General features: G+C 46.1%; 2 protein-coding genes across 2 annotated transcripts in view; one reads left to right on the top strand and one right to left on the bottom strand.

The window, feature by feature from the left end:
* The window catches only part of LOC133369388 (uncharacterized), a 38,245-nt gene extending 23,378 nt beyond the window's left edge, over positions 1-14,867 (top strand). The window contains exons 3-5 of the mRNA XM_061594661.1: positions 3,597-3,803; positions 11,582-11,795; positions 14,689-14,867. Coding sequence (XP_061450645.1) covers positions 3,597-3,803; positions 11,582-11,795; positions 14,689-14,867 — 600 coding nt within the window. The remainder of the gene's footprint in view (positions 1-3,596; positions 3,804-11,581; positions 11,796-14,688) is intronic.
* On the bottom strand, positions 9,244-10,274 carry LOC133369047 (small ribosomal subunit protein RACK1-like). The gene has a single exon (XM_061593890.1). The coding sequence runs from the start codon at positions 10,197-10,199 to the stop codon at positions 9,246-9,248; it is 954 nt and encodes a 317-aa protein (XP_061449874.1). The 5' UTR covers positions 10,200-10,274; the 3' UTR covers positions 9,244-9,245.
* Positions 14,868-15,515: the final 648 nt, after the last annotated feature.

The following is a 15,515-nucleotide window of genomic DNA, read 5'->3' as shown; positions in this document are numbered from 1 at the left end:
GCGCCGAAAAGAAAAAAGTGTAGGCGCCAGGCACACCTCATCAGGGAGACTGTTCCATAATTTGGGGGCAACCACCGAAAAGGCCCTAGATCTTGTTACAGCCCTCTGAGCTTCTCTGTGAGTCGGAGCTCGGAGGAGGGCCTTAGATGTTGAACGCAGTTAACGGGTGGGTTCATACTGGGAGAGGCGTTCCGCTAGGTATTGTGGTCCCTCACCGTGTAAGGCTTTATAAGTCAAAACTAGCACTTTGAATTTGGCCCGGAAACAAATAGGTAGCCAGTGCAAACGAGCCAGAACAGGTGTTATATGCGTGGACCGTCTGGTCCTCGTCAACATTCTAGCTGCTGCATTTTGCACTAGCTGTAGTTTCCAAACTGTCTTCAAAGGCAGCCCCACGTAGAGCGCATTGCAGTAATCCAATCTCGAGGTTACCAGAGCATGTACAACTGAGGCAAGGTCGTCGCTTCCCAGATAGGGACGTAGCTGGGCTACCATCCGAAGGTGGTAGAACGCATTCCATGCCACCGAGGCCACCTGCGCCTCGAGAGACAGGAATGGATCGAAAAGAACCCCCAGGCTACGAACCTGTTCCTTCAGGGGGAGTGTAACCCCATCTAGAACAGGTTGAACATCCACCATCTGACCAGAGAAGGCACTCACCAACAGCGTCTCAGTCTTGTCAGGATTGAGCCTCAGTTTATTAGCTCTCATCCAGTCCATTATCGCGGTCAGGCAACGGTTCAGTACATTAACAGCCTCACCTGAAGAAGATGAAAAGGAGAAGTAGAGTTGCGTGTCATCAGCATACTGGTGACAACGCACTCCAAAACTCCTGATGACCGCACCCAGCGGCTTCATGTAGATGTTAAAAAGCATGGGGGACAGAACCGATCCCTGCGGGACTCCACAATGGAGAGTCCAGGGTATCGAACAATGTTCCCCAAGCCCTAGTCTCTGGAGCCGATCCATCAAGTAGGAGCGGAGCCACTGCCAAGCAGTACCTCCGACTCCCAACTCCATGAGTCTCTCCAGAAGGATACCATGGTCGATGGTATCAAAAGCAGCTGAGAGATCAAGGAGAATCAACAGAGTAACACTCCCTCTGTCCCTCTCCCGACATAGGTCATCATACAGGGTGACCAAGGCTGTTTCAGTGCCAAAACCGGGCCTAAAACCGGATTGAAACGGATCTAGATAATCGGTTTCATCCAAGAGCACCTGGAGCTGGTTGGCGACCACCCGTTCCAAGACTTTGCCCAGGAATGGAACATTCGCTACTGGTCTATAGTTAAGGTTATCTGGGTCCAGGGAAGGTTTCTTCAGGAGTGGTCTCACTACCGCCTCTTTTAAACAACTAGGAACCACTCCATCTCTCAAGGAGGCATTTATCACTTCCCTGGCCCAGCCAGCTGTTCCATCCCTGCCAGCTTTCACTAGCCAAGAGGGGCAAGGATCCAGCATCGAGGTGGTCGCACGTACCAGTCCAAGCACCTTGTCAATGTCCTCGAGCTGTACCAACTGAAACTCATCCAATAAATGACGACAAGACCGTGTTCTGGATACCTCATTAGGTTCAACTGCCATAATACTGGAGTCTAAGTCCCGACGGATGCATAAGGTTTTATCTTGGAAGTGCCCAGCGAACTCGTTACAGCGGGTTTCTGAAGGTTCTATAATATCCTGAGGACTATGGTGTAGAAGCCCTCGGACAACTTTAAAAAGCTCCGCTGGACGGTTGAGAGATGATTTAATGGTGGCAGCGAAATATCGCTTTTTCGCTGCCCTCACCACTGCTGTATACAGCTTAGTGGAGGCACTTACCAAGGCATAACTGCATCCGTCAGGAGTACACCTCCATCTGCACTCAAGCCTTCTCCTCTCTTGCTTCATCGCTCTCAGCTCCGGGGTATACCACGGGGCTGCAAGAGCTCTGCATGGGATAGGGCGCGCAGGAGCGATTGTGTCAACGGCCTGGGTCATTTCCGTATTCCACAGTTCGACCAGGGCTTCGACAGGGGCGCCTGTCTTATCAGCCGGAAAATCCCCCAGAGCCCTTTGGAAACCCTGAGGATCCATTAGTCTCTGAGGTCGGACCAACTTAGTGGGTCCTCCACCCTTGCAGAGGGAAAGGGTGGCTGTAAGCCTAAACTTCAGCAAGCGGTGATCTATCCATGACAATGGGGTTGATGAGAAATTCCCCACCTCCAGATCACCATCTCCATGTCCAGTGGCAAAGATTAAATCAAGGGTATGCCCCGACACGTGTGTTGGGCCAGTGTCAAATTGAGACAGCCCCATGGTTGCCATGGAGGCCATGAAGTCCTGAGCCGCCCCAGATAAAGCAGCCTCAGCATGAATGTTGAAGTCCCCCAGTACCAATAGTCTGGGGGACTTCAACAGTACCTCCGAGACTACCTCTGACAGCTCAGCTAGGGAAGCCGTTGCGCAGCAGGGTGGACGGTACACCAACAAGATTCCCAGTCTGTCTCCTTGACCCAACACAAGGTGGAGGCATTCCAAGCCAGACATCACCTGGACAGGGTGCTTGATGAGCAAGAGAGAACTCCTATAGGCCACAGCCACCCCACCTCCCTGACCCTCGGATCTACCACAGTGCTGAACCATATACCCAGGTGGGCAGAGCTGGGAAAGAGTAACTCCTCCCTGATCACCCACCCAGGTCTCCGTTACGCATGCCAGGTCGGCACCCTCATCAACAATTAAGTCATAGACGAGGGAGCTCTTATTATGTACCAACCTGGCATTTAGGAGCAGCACTTGGAGATCCGAGGGCTGGCTGATAGGACAACCAACAGTCCTGCGGGTGTGAGAAGGACCGGAACAAGATACAGACACAACTTGTCTGGGACGCGTTCCCCTAGTCTGGCATGTTCTTCTCACAACGCCATACCTCCCGTCACCCGTCACTACGTTAATTGGGGCCCCCGAAAGTCCCCCCAGTCGGAGCAAAGCTCTCTCTCCCAAGCACATGATAAAATAGACGTAAATTCACACTCATATACTCAAATAGACACTCAATCTCATTCAATCCAAACACAATCTACAAATTAACTACACAGGGATTCAAACTAATACATTCATATAAAAACTCAAATTCATTCATACTAAGCACAATCCACACATTAAAACAGTAACAGCAGACGTTAAACATTCAACACACAAGCAAGCGGGACAGTAGTGGCCAGCATGACCAAGATGGTAATAAGGTCAAGATAGTGGCAGCAGCCGGGAGCTATAGCAATAGGGCAGCAGCACCTGCGTTCAAAATGTCAATAGTAATAACCTGTCCCGAACGAGATGACAAAAGCAGCTAAGAGCCACAGCAACAGCGACAGTGGTACAACCCCCGAGAGGGAACTACAGCAGCAGCCCCACCCAAGCAGCGGCGATGGCGGTAACGGCGGCGGTGTCCACACTCAAACAGCAGCAGATGAAAGCAGCGGCAGTGGGACAAACCTCGTAAGAAACAGTCCCGCCGATCCAAACAGCGACAGGATTGAAAATGCCCCCCTTTCCATTCTAATGCGAGCCTGCAAATTACTTTGTTCTTTCCCCTTCCTTTTTACACATTTTAGGTACCAACCCCAGAGATCCGTGCTCATAGTTTGTACTTCGACCTCTCTGCTTATGGCATGGATATGTCTGCTATGAGAAAAGAATCTCCAAAGCCTGGATTCCATCTTAAAATCTATGGGACGTTCCGCAACCGTTACCTGGCTTTGGCATGCCCTGCTTCTGATTCCAAAATGGTGAGGTTCTTACGCCATACACTCAATTCTTCAGTGAGTATCCAGAGCTACCATTTTGTGCTGTATTCAAATGAGAAGTGTGATTTTGGTTGCGATTAATGTGATAACCCGCTTCAAAATTCAGCAATCATTAAACAAGGCATAAGAACAGCCTGCTGGATCAGGCCAATGGCCTATCTAGTCCAGTATCCTGTTCTCACTCTGGCCAACCAGATGCCAATGGGAAGCTCACAAGCAGAACCTAAGCACAAGAGCGATCTCCACTCCTGCTGTTTCTAGCAACTAGTATTCAGAAGCATACTGCCTCCAACTACGGAAGAGTGCTGTTGGTTAATCTATACCTGCCTTATTTATTTTTACTCAAGAATAAGGAATTGCTTTTGTGCACATGTGTATCCTCTGAGAGATACAACCTCATTCAAATGAGCAGGCATTCAAAAATCACAGCCAATTCACTCCTTCTTGCTCCTGCTGCCTCCCTGCTACTGTGAACTAAGTCATGCTTCGGCTTAGTGTTAGGTCTGAACCTGGGCTCATGGTCCCTCCCCCCAATAAACCACAAGCAGTAAACCAAGAACAGACCTTGGTTCCAGCTCGTGGATTCTTTGGAGTAAGACAAACCACGAGGCCAGATTTGGACATAACCCTAACTGAAACCATGGGTTAGTTCCTGGCACCACTGCAGCAGCCGGACTGGGGAAGGAGTGAAGCAGCTGCAGTTTTCTTCCTGTGCATGATTGCTCATTCGTGCTAAGCCATAGTTTGACTTAGCATTATGTGCAGACCACTGAATCCGTAATTGGAGATATATGGGGGAGTCATCTTGAAAAACAGCCCTGTGCCTGGTTGCTAGCCTACTTGTTCAAGAAAATGTAGATGTGGTTACTATTTAAGAGGCAGCTATGATCTCTTGCATGAAATGAATCTTAAAAGGTTCTCCTGCAAAGAAGCTTATTACAGGTATCGGCACTGCTACAGGGAAGGTTCTTATCTGGAAGTAAATTGAACAAAGCTTCTCCACTCTACCACATATTAGGGCCAAATGACACATCTTTGCTTGTAACCTGCAAGTTTTTTAACAATGGAAATTACATATAACCTGCAGTGTTGTTGTTTTTTTAAATGACTCTTTGTATTGCAGCTTGTCCTGGCCAGCTCCATTGGATTCAGACTCAGACTCGCTGGTGTGTTTTGTTCCATTATGTTTAATGTGGAATTTCAGCTTAAGCATTTCATAGATCATCTTATAGATTACACAAGATTCTGCATCTCAGCACAACGTAACTAGGCATTACTACTTGAAATCAAGACATTGTGACAGCAAGTAGACACATCCCTTGGGATCCTTAAAATAGGTCCAGGTCAGGCACTTTCTACTTGCAGGGAAAGGTTTCACTGAATGGGCCTGTGTGAGCATGCAAGCACTCCGCTTAGTTGGAAAAGCTGGGGCTGCCTCTGCACACCTGCACAGCTGTCTGTGCACCCTGGACAACGGCAGCGGCACTTCCAAGAGATCCATCTCAGACACTAACTCAGATGGCTCTCTTTATTCCTTCCCTTTTAGAGGAGGCAGCAGAGGCGAAGACGGGGTGGAGGGAAGGAGAAGGGGCTGGCTCATGGTCAGACAGTGTTTGTTGTAACTGGAGCTAAAGGGGTGGAGCTGTCATTGTCAAAAGTGCTGAAACCATCTGCTTCAGTACCTCCCTGTTGCAAGCCAGATAGCCCCTCTCTTGGGTTGCATTCTATCTCTCCCCCCCCCCCGGCTCACTCCAGGAATGCTCCACAGGACTCATGACATGGGGTGATATTTCATGGGATCATGGCAGGTATGAAGATGGAATTTCACCCTTTGCTCCATCGTAGACCCCTGCTGTGGTCCTGAAGGAAAATCAATCTTCTGAAGCTGGTACTATTTGCTTTGGAAGAAAATGCCCCATCCTGAAAAATAACATATTTCATATGTCCACTTCTCCCCTCCATGGGGACCTTTACATTTCTGCTCCTCCCCCTTACAGGTGGGCTCCACCCCAGCCTCGGATTGTCTTTCAAGAATGGGCAACCATGTGACCGGTGAAGGCTGATTTGTTAGGGCAAATGGAGCACTGCTCCACCAACCTTATTCTGCGCTCAACCAGTGCCCACCTGCCTACTTCCTACTTATAACCAGGCCAGGGGTGGCACTTCCTGACACCATCGTCCTCCTTAGTCTCACTGTTGCCCTTGTGGGACTCAGCAGGTAGGAGGATGGGGAGAAAACTAGAATTAGTTGGCTCTGCCTCTCATTGGTTCTGGCTCCGCCTACTGTTTGGGCTCCCTGCCTTCTGCAATGGGCACCAGACACCACTGCATGTGACATCACCAGGCCCTGGCTTGTGACATCATTAGGCTTTAGCTTGAGACGTCACCAGCCCCCACCTTGTGAGTCTCAGTCTTGGACAATATTGATAGTAACTGGTGTTGTGCTCAGTCTCAGACAGTGTTGATGGCTACCGGTATTGTGCTGGTGCTTCTCTTTTGTTTAGCACTGAATAAGGACCTCGGCATTTCACCCTGTTTTCAGCCTGCCTTCAAGTAAACTGCTCAGATGTATTACGGGATATATCTCTAGTATCTTTAACCGTTGTGCAGAAGAGAACATACTGGCAAGTGCAGCTGTTCTCTGCTATTCCTATTCTAAACAACTGGGTTCTGTCTGTAATTAGAACTTCACTGACATCCTGTACTTATACACTCAGAAGTAAGCCCTATTGAATTCAATGGGATTTACTCCCAGATAAAATTATATATAGGATTGCAACCTAGTTCTTTTTAGTTATGGGATTTGTTGTTGTTGTTATGTGCCTTCAAGTTGATTACAACTTATGGTGACCCTATGAATCAGTGGCCTCCAAGAGCATCTGTCATAAACTACCCTGTTAAGATCATGTAAGTTCAGGTCTGTGGCTTCCTTTATGGAATCAATCAATCTCTTCTTTGGCCTTCCTCTTTTTCTACTCCCTCCTGTTTCTCCCAGCATGATTGTCTTTTCTAGTGAATCATGTCTTCTCATGATGTGTCCAAAGTATGATAACCTCAGTTTCATCATTTTAGCTTGTAGTGACAGTTCTGGTTTAATTTGTTCTAACAGCCAATTATTGGTCTTTTACACAGTCCATGGTATGCGCAAAGCTCTCCTCCAACACCACATTTCAAATGAGTGGATTTTTCTCTTACCCACTTTTTTCACTGTCCAACTTTCACATACATACATAGAGATCGGGAACACCATGGTCTGAATGATACTTACTTTAGCGTTCAGTGATACATCTTTGCATTTGAGGACCTTTTCTAGTTCTCTCATAGCTGCCCTCCCCAGTCCTAGCCTTCTTCTGATTTCTTGACTGTTGTCTCCATTTTGACTAATGACTGTGCCAAGGTATTGATAATCCTTGACAAGTTCAATGTCCTCATTGTCAACTTTAAAGTTACATAAATCTTCTGTTGTCATTACTTTAGTTTTCTTGACGTTCAGTGGTAGTCCTGCTTTGTGCTTTCCTCTTTAACTTTCATCAGCATTCGTTTCAAGGTTATGGGATATGGACATTTATATTATAGGTTCTTGATATTTATTTATCTAAAGATCAAATAAATGGAACCAGAGCATTTAATTTCAACTGTATTGTATTTCTATTATGACAATTTGTAATGGATACACACACATACAGATTCCAGTAGGTATTTGGTATGGTCCCAGAGATGTAGAAAAGAGAGCTGTAGGGTTTTCTATTGTTCATCCATAGTGAAGCTAACATTTGGATTAATTTACAAAATATGGGACAGACATATTGAACTGTTGCCTAAGCCTGAGCCTTGTCAGTTTCCAAATGCAGGAAGTTTTTGGCATGGTGAGGGAGAACTATTAAATCAAGAGATCCACCACCTGCAGATGAAGTGACTGTGCATGCTTCTTCTGAATATGTAGATCAGAACCCAATGAATTGTTTTCCTCTTATCTACTGTTAAAATGATATATTGGGTGTTCCTTACCTTTCAATCATAAATTAAGCTTATGCTGTATGGGAAATGAGGCATATAGGAAAAAAGTAGGCTTGATAGAAACTATATTGTAACTGCCTGCATATTTATGCTCCTTTAACCTTTCTACTGCTGTTAGAAAATAATTAACAAGGATTGCCTACCAAGTGGTTTTAATGTTATTTTTTTTCTGCTGTGTTAGCCTGCAAGAACAAACATTGTACATCAAGAGCAAACATTGTACATCAAAAGCATAAGGGCTTCAAGAACGGTTTCTATCACTGACTATTTATATCAGACTTTTGATTTGCAAAGTCATACTGAGGCCATAGCTCAGTGGTAGATCATCTGTTTTGCATGCAGAACGCCCCAGGTTCATTCCTCGGCATGTTCTGGTAGGGATGGAGAAGTCTTCTGCCTGAAACCTTGGACAGCCACTGTCAGTCAGGGTAAACAATAGTGAGTTAGATGGACCAACGGACTGACTTGATATAAGGTTCCTATGTAAAGTGCTTTTGAACAGCTAATTCTCCCTCCTTAACAAGGCAGGAAGAAAAATGCATGCATCCATACATAGCCTTAGTACAAACTACCTGTTTCATGTGTTACATTATGTGTGTGGACACATATCATCTGTGCTGATCAACACAAAAAGGTTCACCAGCTAGCTTAAGTGCCCTTTAAAGGGGGATTAGGCAAATTCATGGAAGAGTGATTTATCCAGAGCTATTGGTCAAAACAGGTATATTGAATCTCTATGTTCAAATGGAATATACCACTGAATAGCTGCTGGGTAGCTACAGTGAGGGAGGGCTCTTGCTTTCTGGCTCTCTTTGACAGCTGGTATAGCACAGTGGGGAGGAGAGCCTGGCTGGGAGTCCAGAGTCTGTGAGTTCAAATTCCCACTTGTGTCTTCTGGGTGTCAAGGGCCAGCTAAAGATCACCCCCACAGTGAGTGGCTCAGGGGTTACGTGCCCTGCCACCTGTGCAGCCGTGGGCAAGCTGCATAGTCCCAAGGAGCCCAGTTGCCCCCCAGCTGGCAGTTGCAGACAAGGAAGGGTCTGGCTTGTGCAGCTGTGGCAAGCTGAGCAGGCCCTAGCCAGCTGGGGAGGACTAGCCTCAGAGGGTGGCAATGGTAAACCCCCTCTGAATACCGCTTACCATGAAATCCCTTTTCATAGGGTAGCCATAAGTCAGGATCGACTTGAAGGCAGTCCATTTCCATTGTGGGCTTCGTGGATGCATCAGCTTTCCCAATGGGAAATACACAAGCAGGGCATTGAAGGCAATAGCTCTCTCCCACTACTGTTCCCTAGGAACTAGGGATAGGGGAGAAATTAGATTCAGTTCACATTTAAAGCTTAATCTATCAAATCCACACTTTCCAAAACAATATGAGAACTGAAAAGCCAGCAATCCTTCTAAATCTGCACTTCTCAGAATTTTGTGATGCACTCTCTCTCATCTGGTCCCAATAGTGACCTGCCAGATGCAAACCAGGTTATCCGTGTAGACAGCAAACAGAGTCTGTCCATCAGCCGACCAGGCCAATGAGGTGCACTGGGATGGCTCTGCCTTGCTGCTGGTGCTGATCACTTCCTGCTTGAGCTCATCCACAATGATCTTGCCTTCCAGGTCCCATATCTTGATGCTGGGCCCAGTGGCAGCACACAGCCAGTAGCGGTTAGGGCTGAAGCATAAGGCATTGATGATGTCCCCACCATCCAGTGTGTACAGGTGCTTGCCTTCGTTCAAGTCCCACAACATGGCCTGGCCATCCTTGCCACCTGAAGCACACAGGGAACCGTCAGGTGAGACTGTCACCGTGTTCGGGTAGCCAGTGTGCCCAATGTGGTTGGTCTTCAGCTTGCAGTTAGCCAAGTTCCACACCTTCACTAGCTTGTCCCAGCCACAGGAGACAATGATGGGGTTGCTGCTGTTGGGGGGAAAGCGCACGCAGGACACCCACTCCAAGTGGCTTTCATACTGCACAGTGTACTTGCAGACACCGAGGGTGTTCCAGAGCTTGATGGTTTTGTCCCTGGAACCAGAGACAATCCGGCGGTTGTCAGAAGAGAAAGCCACGCTCAGCACGTCCTTGGTGTGGCCTACAAAGCGCCGGGTGGTGGTGCCTGTGGTAAGGTCCCAGAGGCGCAGAGTGCCATCCCATGAGCCAGAAAGAGCAAACTGCCCATCTGAGGAGATAACCACACCACTGACAAAATGAGAGTGGCCCCGCAGGGCTCGCTGGGGGATCCCATAGTTGGTTTCATCCCGGGTCAGCTTCCACATGATGATGGTCTTGTCGCACGAGGCGGAGAGGATCATATCTGGAAACTGCGGGGTGGTGGCGATCTGGGTCACCCAGCCGTTATGGCCCTTCAGGGTGCCACGCAGGGTCATCTGCTCCGTCATGGCGGCGGCTGAGAAGGCTCGCGCTCCCGCGGCAGACGGAGGATGGGCACAGATTCATCGACGGCCCTTAGCCCGGACCTGCCAGCTCGCTCAGGCCCAGAGAGAGAAAGGAAGCGGCAGCCAATTTTGTGATGCAGTTCTTCAACTAAAGAATGTTTACAAAAATGCTTGTATTTGGGAAATGTGTGCATAAAAATGAATATATTAGTGAAAATAACATACAGAAAGGCATTGTATTATGAGAAATTGCTTGCAAAATATGTACATTAGTCAAAAGTGGAGACAAGATTGTGTTTATTAGGAGAAACATGCGTTAAAATGCTGATGGACTTTTATGAGGTGTTTTCAAAAGAAAATTTGCAAATTGTTGCAGAAATGTGGAGAACTGAATTTAAGACTGGAAAAATAAGAAACTGAGAGAACTGAAACTGACAGATCCTTACATCCCTACTAGGAACTAGTATTCAGTGACATGCTTTCTCTGAGTTCCATATAGTCATTATGGCCAGTAGCCTTTGATGGACTTATCCTCCATGTATTTGGCCAGTCCCTTTTTAATGCTGTCTAAACCAGCCATCTTTTTCTTAATTAATGCAAAAATGGGCTTCTAAACTGTTTTCAAGCATAAAAACCAGTTACATATGCATCAAAATAAACATCCATAATAACAAGACCTTAAACTGGCTCAGCACTGTTCTTAATCACATTGTGGCAAACCTGGCCCTACCTTTAAGCCGAATGAGATGGTTGCCTCTGGCACAGATGCTGGATGATAGGCAATAGTGGTGAGGTGCTGGAAACCTGAGCTGGGTGTGCCATGTGGACTGCCCTGCACCCCCTAAACTAGCCTCATATGCAGTGGGAGACATTGTCTTGTCATCATTGTTGAATTCAACTATCATCTGGTTGGCTCTTGTTTGTGGAATAGGGATGGGGGTTCCATCTTGTCCTTTCCATTAGCCAGCAGAATGTCTTCTGCCAACCCTGATCTCATGACATTCAGTTCCATAAATCAGTTTTGCCTTTTGTATTTGCTGCTAATTTCATTGTGCCGATTCACTAGCCACAATGGTTGTTATGTTCTACCTTCACTGTCAGAGGCAATGTGCCTCTGAATTCTAGGTGCTGGAAATTACAGGTGGGGAGAGTACTCTTGTAGGTCCTGCTTGCAGGCTTCCCATAGGTATCTGGTTGGCCATTATGAGAATAGAATGCTGGACCCTTGGCCTGATGCAGCAGGGCTCCTCTTATGTCCTTGTTGTGTCATTGCCCAACACAGATGCACTGGCCACTGTTGTGCTCCTACGTGCAATCATTTTGACACAATCAATCTATATGATCTGAATGCTCATGTTTTTGAACAATGTTTCTGTTGCCTGCAGATAATGAAGAACGTATTCCACCAGTCTTTCAATGCCTACAAGATGGATATTGAGCCCAGAGTAAATGAGCTGACTCTCCATCATATCCAGTGCAGTGCTCGACTGTTTGAAATCATGTTGTCCCATCGGCGAGTAACTGCAGCTTTCATTGATGGGGACAATGTTGTTGTCACTGTAGAAGGAGAAGCAGCAAGGGTGCTGAATTTTGACACTGGTCAGTTTTGTGATTTAAAACTAATCATTATTTTAATATTGTACATAAAGGGAAGTGAACAAGTGAAGGCGAATGAGAAACATCTGCATGCAGAATAATGAAGTTCAAGTATCTCTATTACTTGAATTTGAAGTCTGCCCATTCTAGAGAATTAGAGGAGGCAACAATACAGTCTTAATGAGACTAGACCTCAGTGTGCAGAACCTGTGCACTTGCCCGAGATATAGGTATTCCTGAGAAATTATCGTATCAATAATTTTTATTCAAAATTTCAAAAAAACAAAACAGAACAAAACAAAAAACAACAACAACAAAACACAAATTAATAACTAATACAATAAAATAAAATGTTGACTTCCGATTTGTCGCAGATCAGTTATAGATCTATAATATATAACAAACCTGTCTCTTAATATATTACAAAATCACTTTCCTCCAGTAGTTATCTTAATTAATCATCAAATCTCATTAACATTACTTTATTCTTTCCGCAAAAAGTCAAAGAGAGGCTTCCACTCCTTGAGAAATATATCCATCGATTTTTCTCCAAATAAACATGTCAATTAATCCATCTCATCAAGTCTGCTAGGTCCAGTAGTTTCAATAGCCATTCTCAGTGTTAATTCCATCTTCCATCTCCATCCTTGCACCCATAATAATCTTGCTGTCATAGTCATAGTCATATAATAAAAGTCTGATAGGAATTTCTTTCATCATAAATATTTCCTTGCCATCAATTCCGAATGTACCACTGAAATGTTGTTGTAAAGCTGCATCTCTGCTCCTCCTTTCCACAGAATGCACCATCACATCTCCCGAGAGTTTTTCCATTGTCACACATCTGGTGTATTCCTGAGAAATTATCATGAATAACCTGAAATACAAGGGAGGAATTTCTCCCACCCTTCCTAAATGCCACCCTGTTTTACTTGAAATTCAGCTTTACGGGAAAGCAAGTGGCACCTGAGAGCCAGCATGGTGATGTGGTTAGAGTGTTGAACTAGGACCTAAAAGAACAGATTTTAATTCCCAACTAAGCCATAAAGCTCACTGTGTGACCTTGGGCCTGTCACTATCTCTCAGCCTAGCCTACCTCACAGGCTTTTTGTGAGGATAAAATGGAGACAGGGAGAACTATGTATGCCACTTTGATCTCCTTGGAGGAAAGGTGGGATATAAACATAATGATTAAATAAAATAAATAAGCAAAATGTTGCAAGGTGGAAGAACTCCTGCTCATAGAGCCAGCCAGCCATGTACTTAACCAGGATACTCCATCCCATTCCCCCCTCCCTGTAGGTTTTTTATTTCTCCCCAACAATCAGCCGGCGTTCCATGGTCACTGAGCATGCTCCATCCCCACTGGGCTGTTCTTTGGGGGATTCAATATTTTGGGCTTGTTTTCTAAAGGATTTTTTTATACTTCTGCAAACCTTGGGGTGCCTCTTGTGCACAGATGGTGTTGTTTTTGCTACATAAGGATCCACGCATGGAGAATGGAGATCATCATTAGTATATAGGATTGAAGGACAGGTAAGGCGGTTTCATGTTTAGGCAGCACAAAGACACCTTCCCATTTCCAGTGGCTCCCTCTCTTCACCCACATTGGTCTAAGAGCACTCCAAGACCATATAGGTAGAGAGTGAGGGAAATAAGAGGGGTAGGAGTAATGGGCAAAGCGGAGGAGAGAGAGGAATGGGAGAGACTCTCTCTTCCCCACCCCTATTAAATTGACTCACCACTACCTAACAGACTCTGGCCTAACCTGATATCCTCCAGGTGTCATTGGACTACAAGTTCCATGACTCCTTTCCATTGAGCTATGCTGGCTGGGGCTGATGGGAATTGTAATCCAATAACATCTGGAGGGCACCAGGTTGGGGAAGGCTGAGCTAGTACACAAAAGCAGCACAGAGTGTGAATCAAATAGGTTAAAAGCATGGGGGGGAAGGGCTGCAGCTCAGTGGTGAAGCACCTGCTTTGCCTGCAGAAGGTTCCAGGTTCAGTTCCTGACATCTCCAGGTAAAATGGACTGCCTGCAAGTTGATCCTGACTTATGGCAACCCTATGAATAGGGATTTCATGGTAAGCAGTATTCAGAAGGGGTTGACCATTGCCTCCCTCTGAGGCTAGTCCTCCCCAGCTGGCTAGGGCCTGCTCAGCTTGCCACAGCTGCACAAGCCAGCCCCTTCTTTGTCCGCAACTGCCAGCTGGGGGGCAACTGGGCTCCTTGGGACTATGCAGCTTGCCCACGGCTCCACAGGTGTCAGGGCACGTAACCCCTGGGGGTGATCTTTAGCTGGCTCTTGACGCTCAGGAGACACAAGCAGGGACTTGAACTCACAGACTCTGGACTCCCAGCCAGGCTGTCCTCCCCTCTGTGCTATACCATCTTACATCTCCAGGTAGGGTTGAGAAAATGCCCTGCTTGAAAACCTGGACAGCCGCTGCCAGTCAGTGCAGAGTCTACACTGCAGACAGTACTGAGCTAAATGAATCAATGGCCTGATTTAGTATTTGTTGTAAGGCACCTTCCTATTGTCCTATAACAGATGCTAAACCTACCAGTGTTTTTGGATCAAGAGCCAATCAATAGATTCGGGGGGGGGAAGCTAAATGGTACAGCCACTCATCCTGGGATTAGACCATTCGTAGTTGGAGACTTTGGGCTCTTTAGCATGGTTGGATGAAATCAGGGCTTTAAGTCCCCCTCCAGGTGTTATAAAATGGTCCCTGTATCTTTTTCTTTCTTTCTTTCTTGGTCAGGTATTTGTTGTGCAAAGAATAGTTACAAGCAAAATAAACAAGCCATTTTACTTGACAGACTGTTTGGAGTTTAGCTGGTCCCTGAAAATAACAATCTTTTTTTTCCCCTTGAAACACCCTCTGGCAGGCTGTGGAGTTAATCTTGGGCTGATAGGTTTGGAGTCGACAGAAGAATTAATCTATAAAGTGGCCACGGCTATGGATCAACATGATATTTTTGAGGCACTGGCAGCTAAAATCCGGCATTCAAAGCAAGTGGTGGAAGATTTCAAGCAGAATGGATTATTTACTACCATGTTTGAATGATACAATGTGGAAAAAAAACCCTCACTCGAGAACCATGATTCTTATTGCACACAAACAAAATGGAATATAGTTTTTTTTTCCTTTGAAGGAAAAAAAACCCAAATATTACTTGAAGGTCCATTTGAGAGAACTGTCCATTCAGGGCATGAGAGGTGTGACCCCAATGTATCAGCACCTTTACTCTCAAAGTTGTGTTGTGGATTTGCAGACACACCTCCCAGACCAACTCAGACACTCTGCAGAGTGCAGACAGACCATTCTTGACAGCCCTCAGGGTGATATACACTCCATTTCCCTTAAATAAGCTCTGTTGCTGATGCAGCAGCCATAGCAACTTTGGCCTTCACCTCACCAACGGTTACTCCTTCCTCCAACTTTACCCTTCTAAGACTTAATCAGGCCAAGGAATCAGAATATGATTCTAGATGGCCTGTCTGTCATGTAGTTTTCACTAATGTCAACATCACTTATGCCAACTTGACATGACTATAGGCCTAATGGTCCCTAGTTCTGCAATACTATAGCATCTCTTCTCGATCATCCCAGAGTGCAGGATATGGAATAATGGCTCAAGCTGCAGGAAGCTAGATTTCAGCTACACATCAAGAAAAACTTTCTGTTAGAATGGTACCAAAATGGAACCAATTA

This window comes from Rhineura floridana, chromosome 13 (genome assembly GCF_030035675.1).
Source record: "Rhineura floridana isolate rRhiFlo1 chromosome 13, rRhiFlo1.hap2, whole genome shotgun sequence".
In the NCBI taxonomy this organism is placed as follows: domain Eukaryota; kingdom Metazoa; phylum Chordata; class Lepidosauria; order Squamata; family Rhineuridae; genus Rhineura; species Rhineura floridana.
This window is presented reverse-complemented; position numbering and strand designations above follow the sequence as displayed.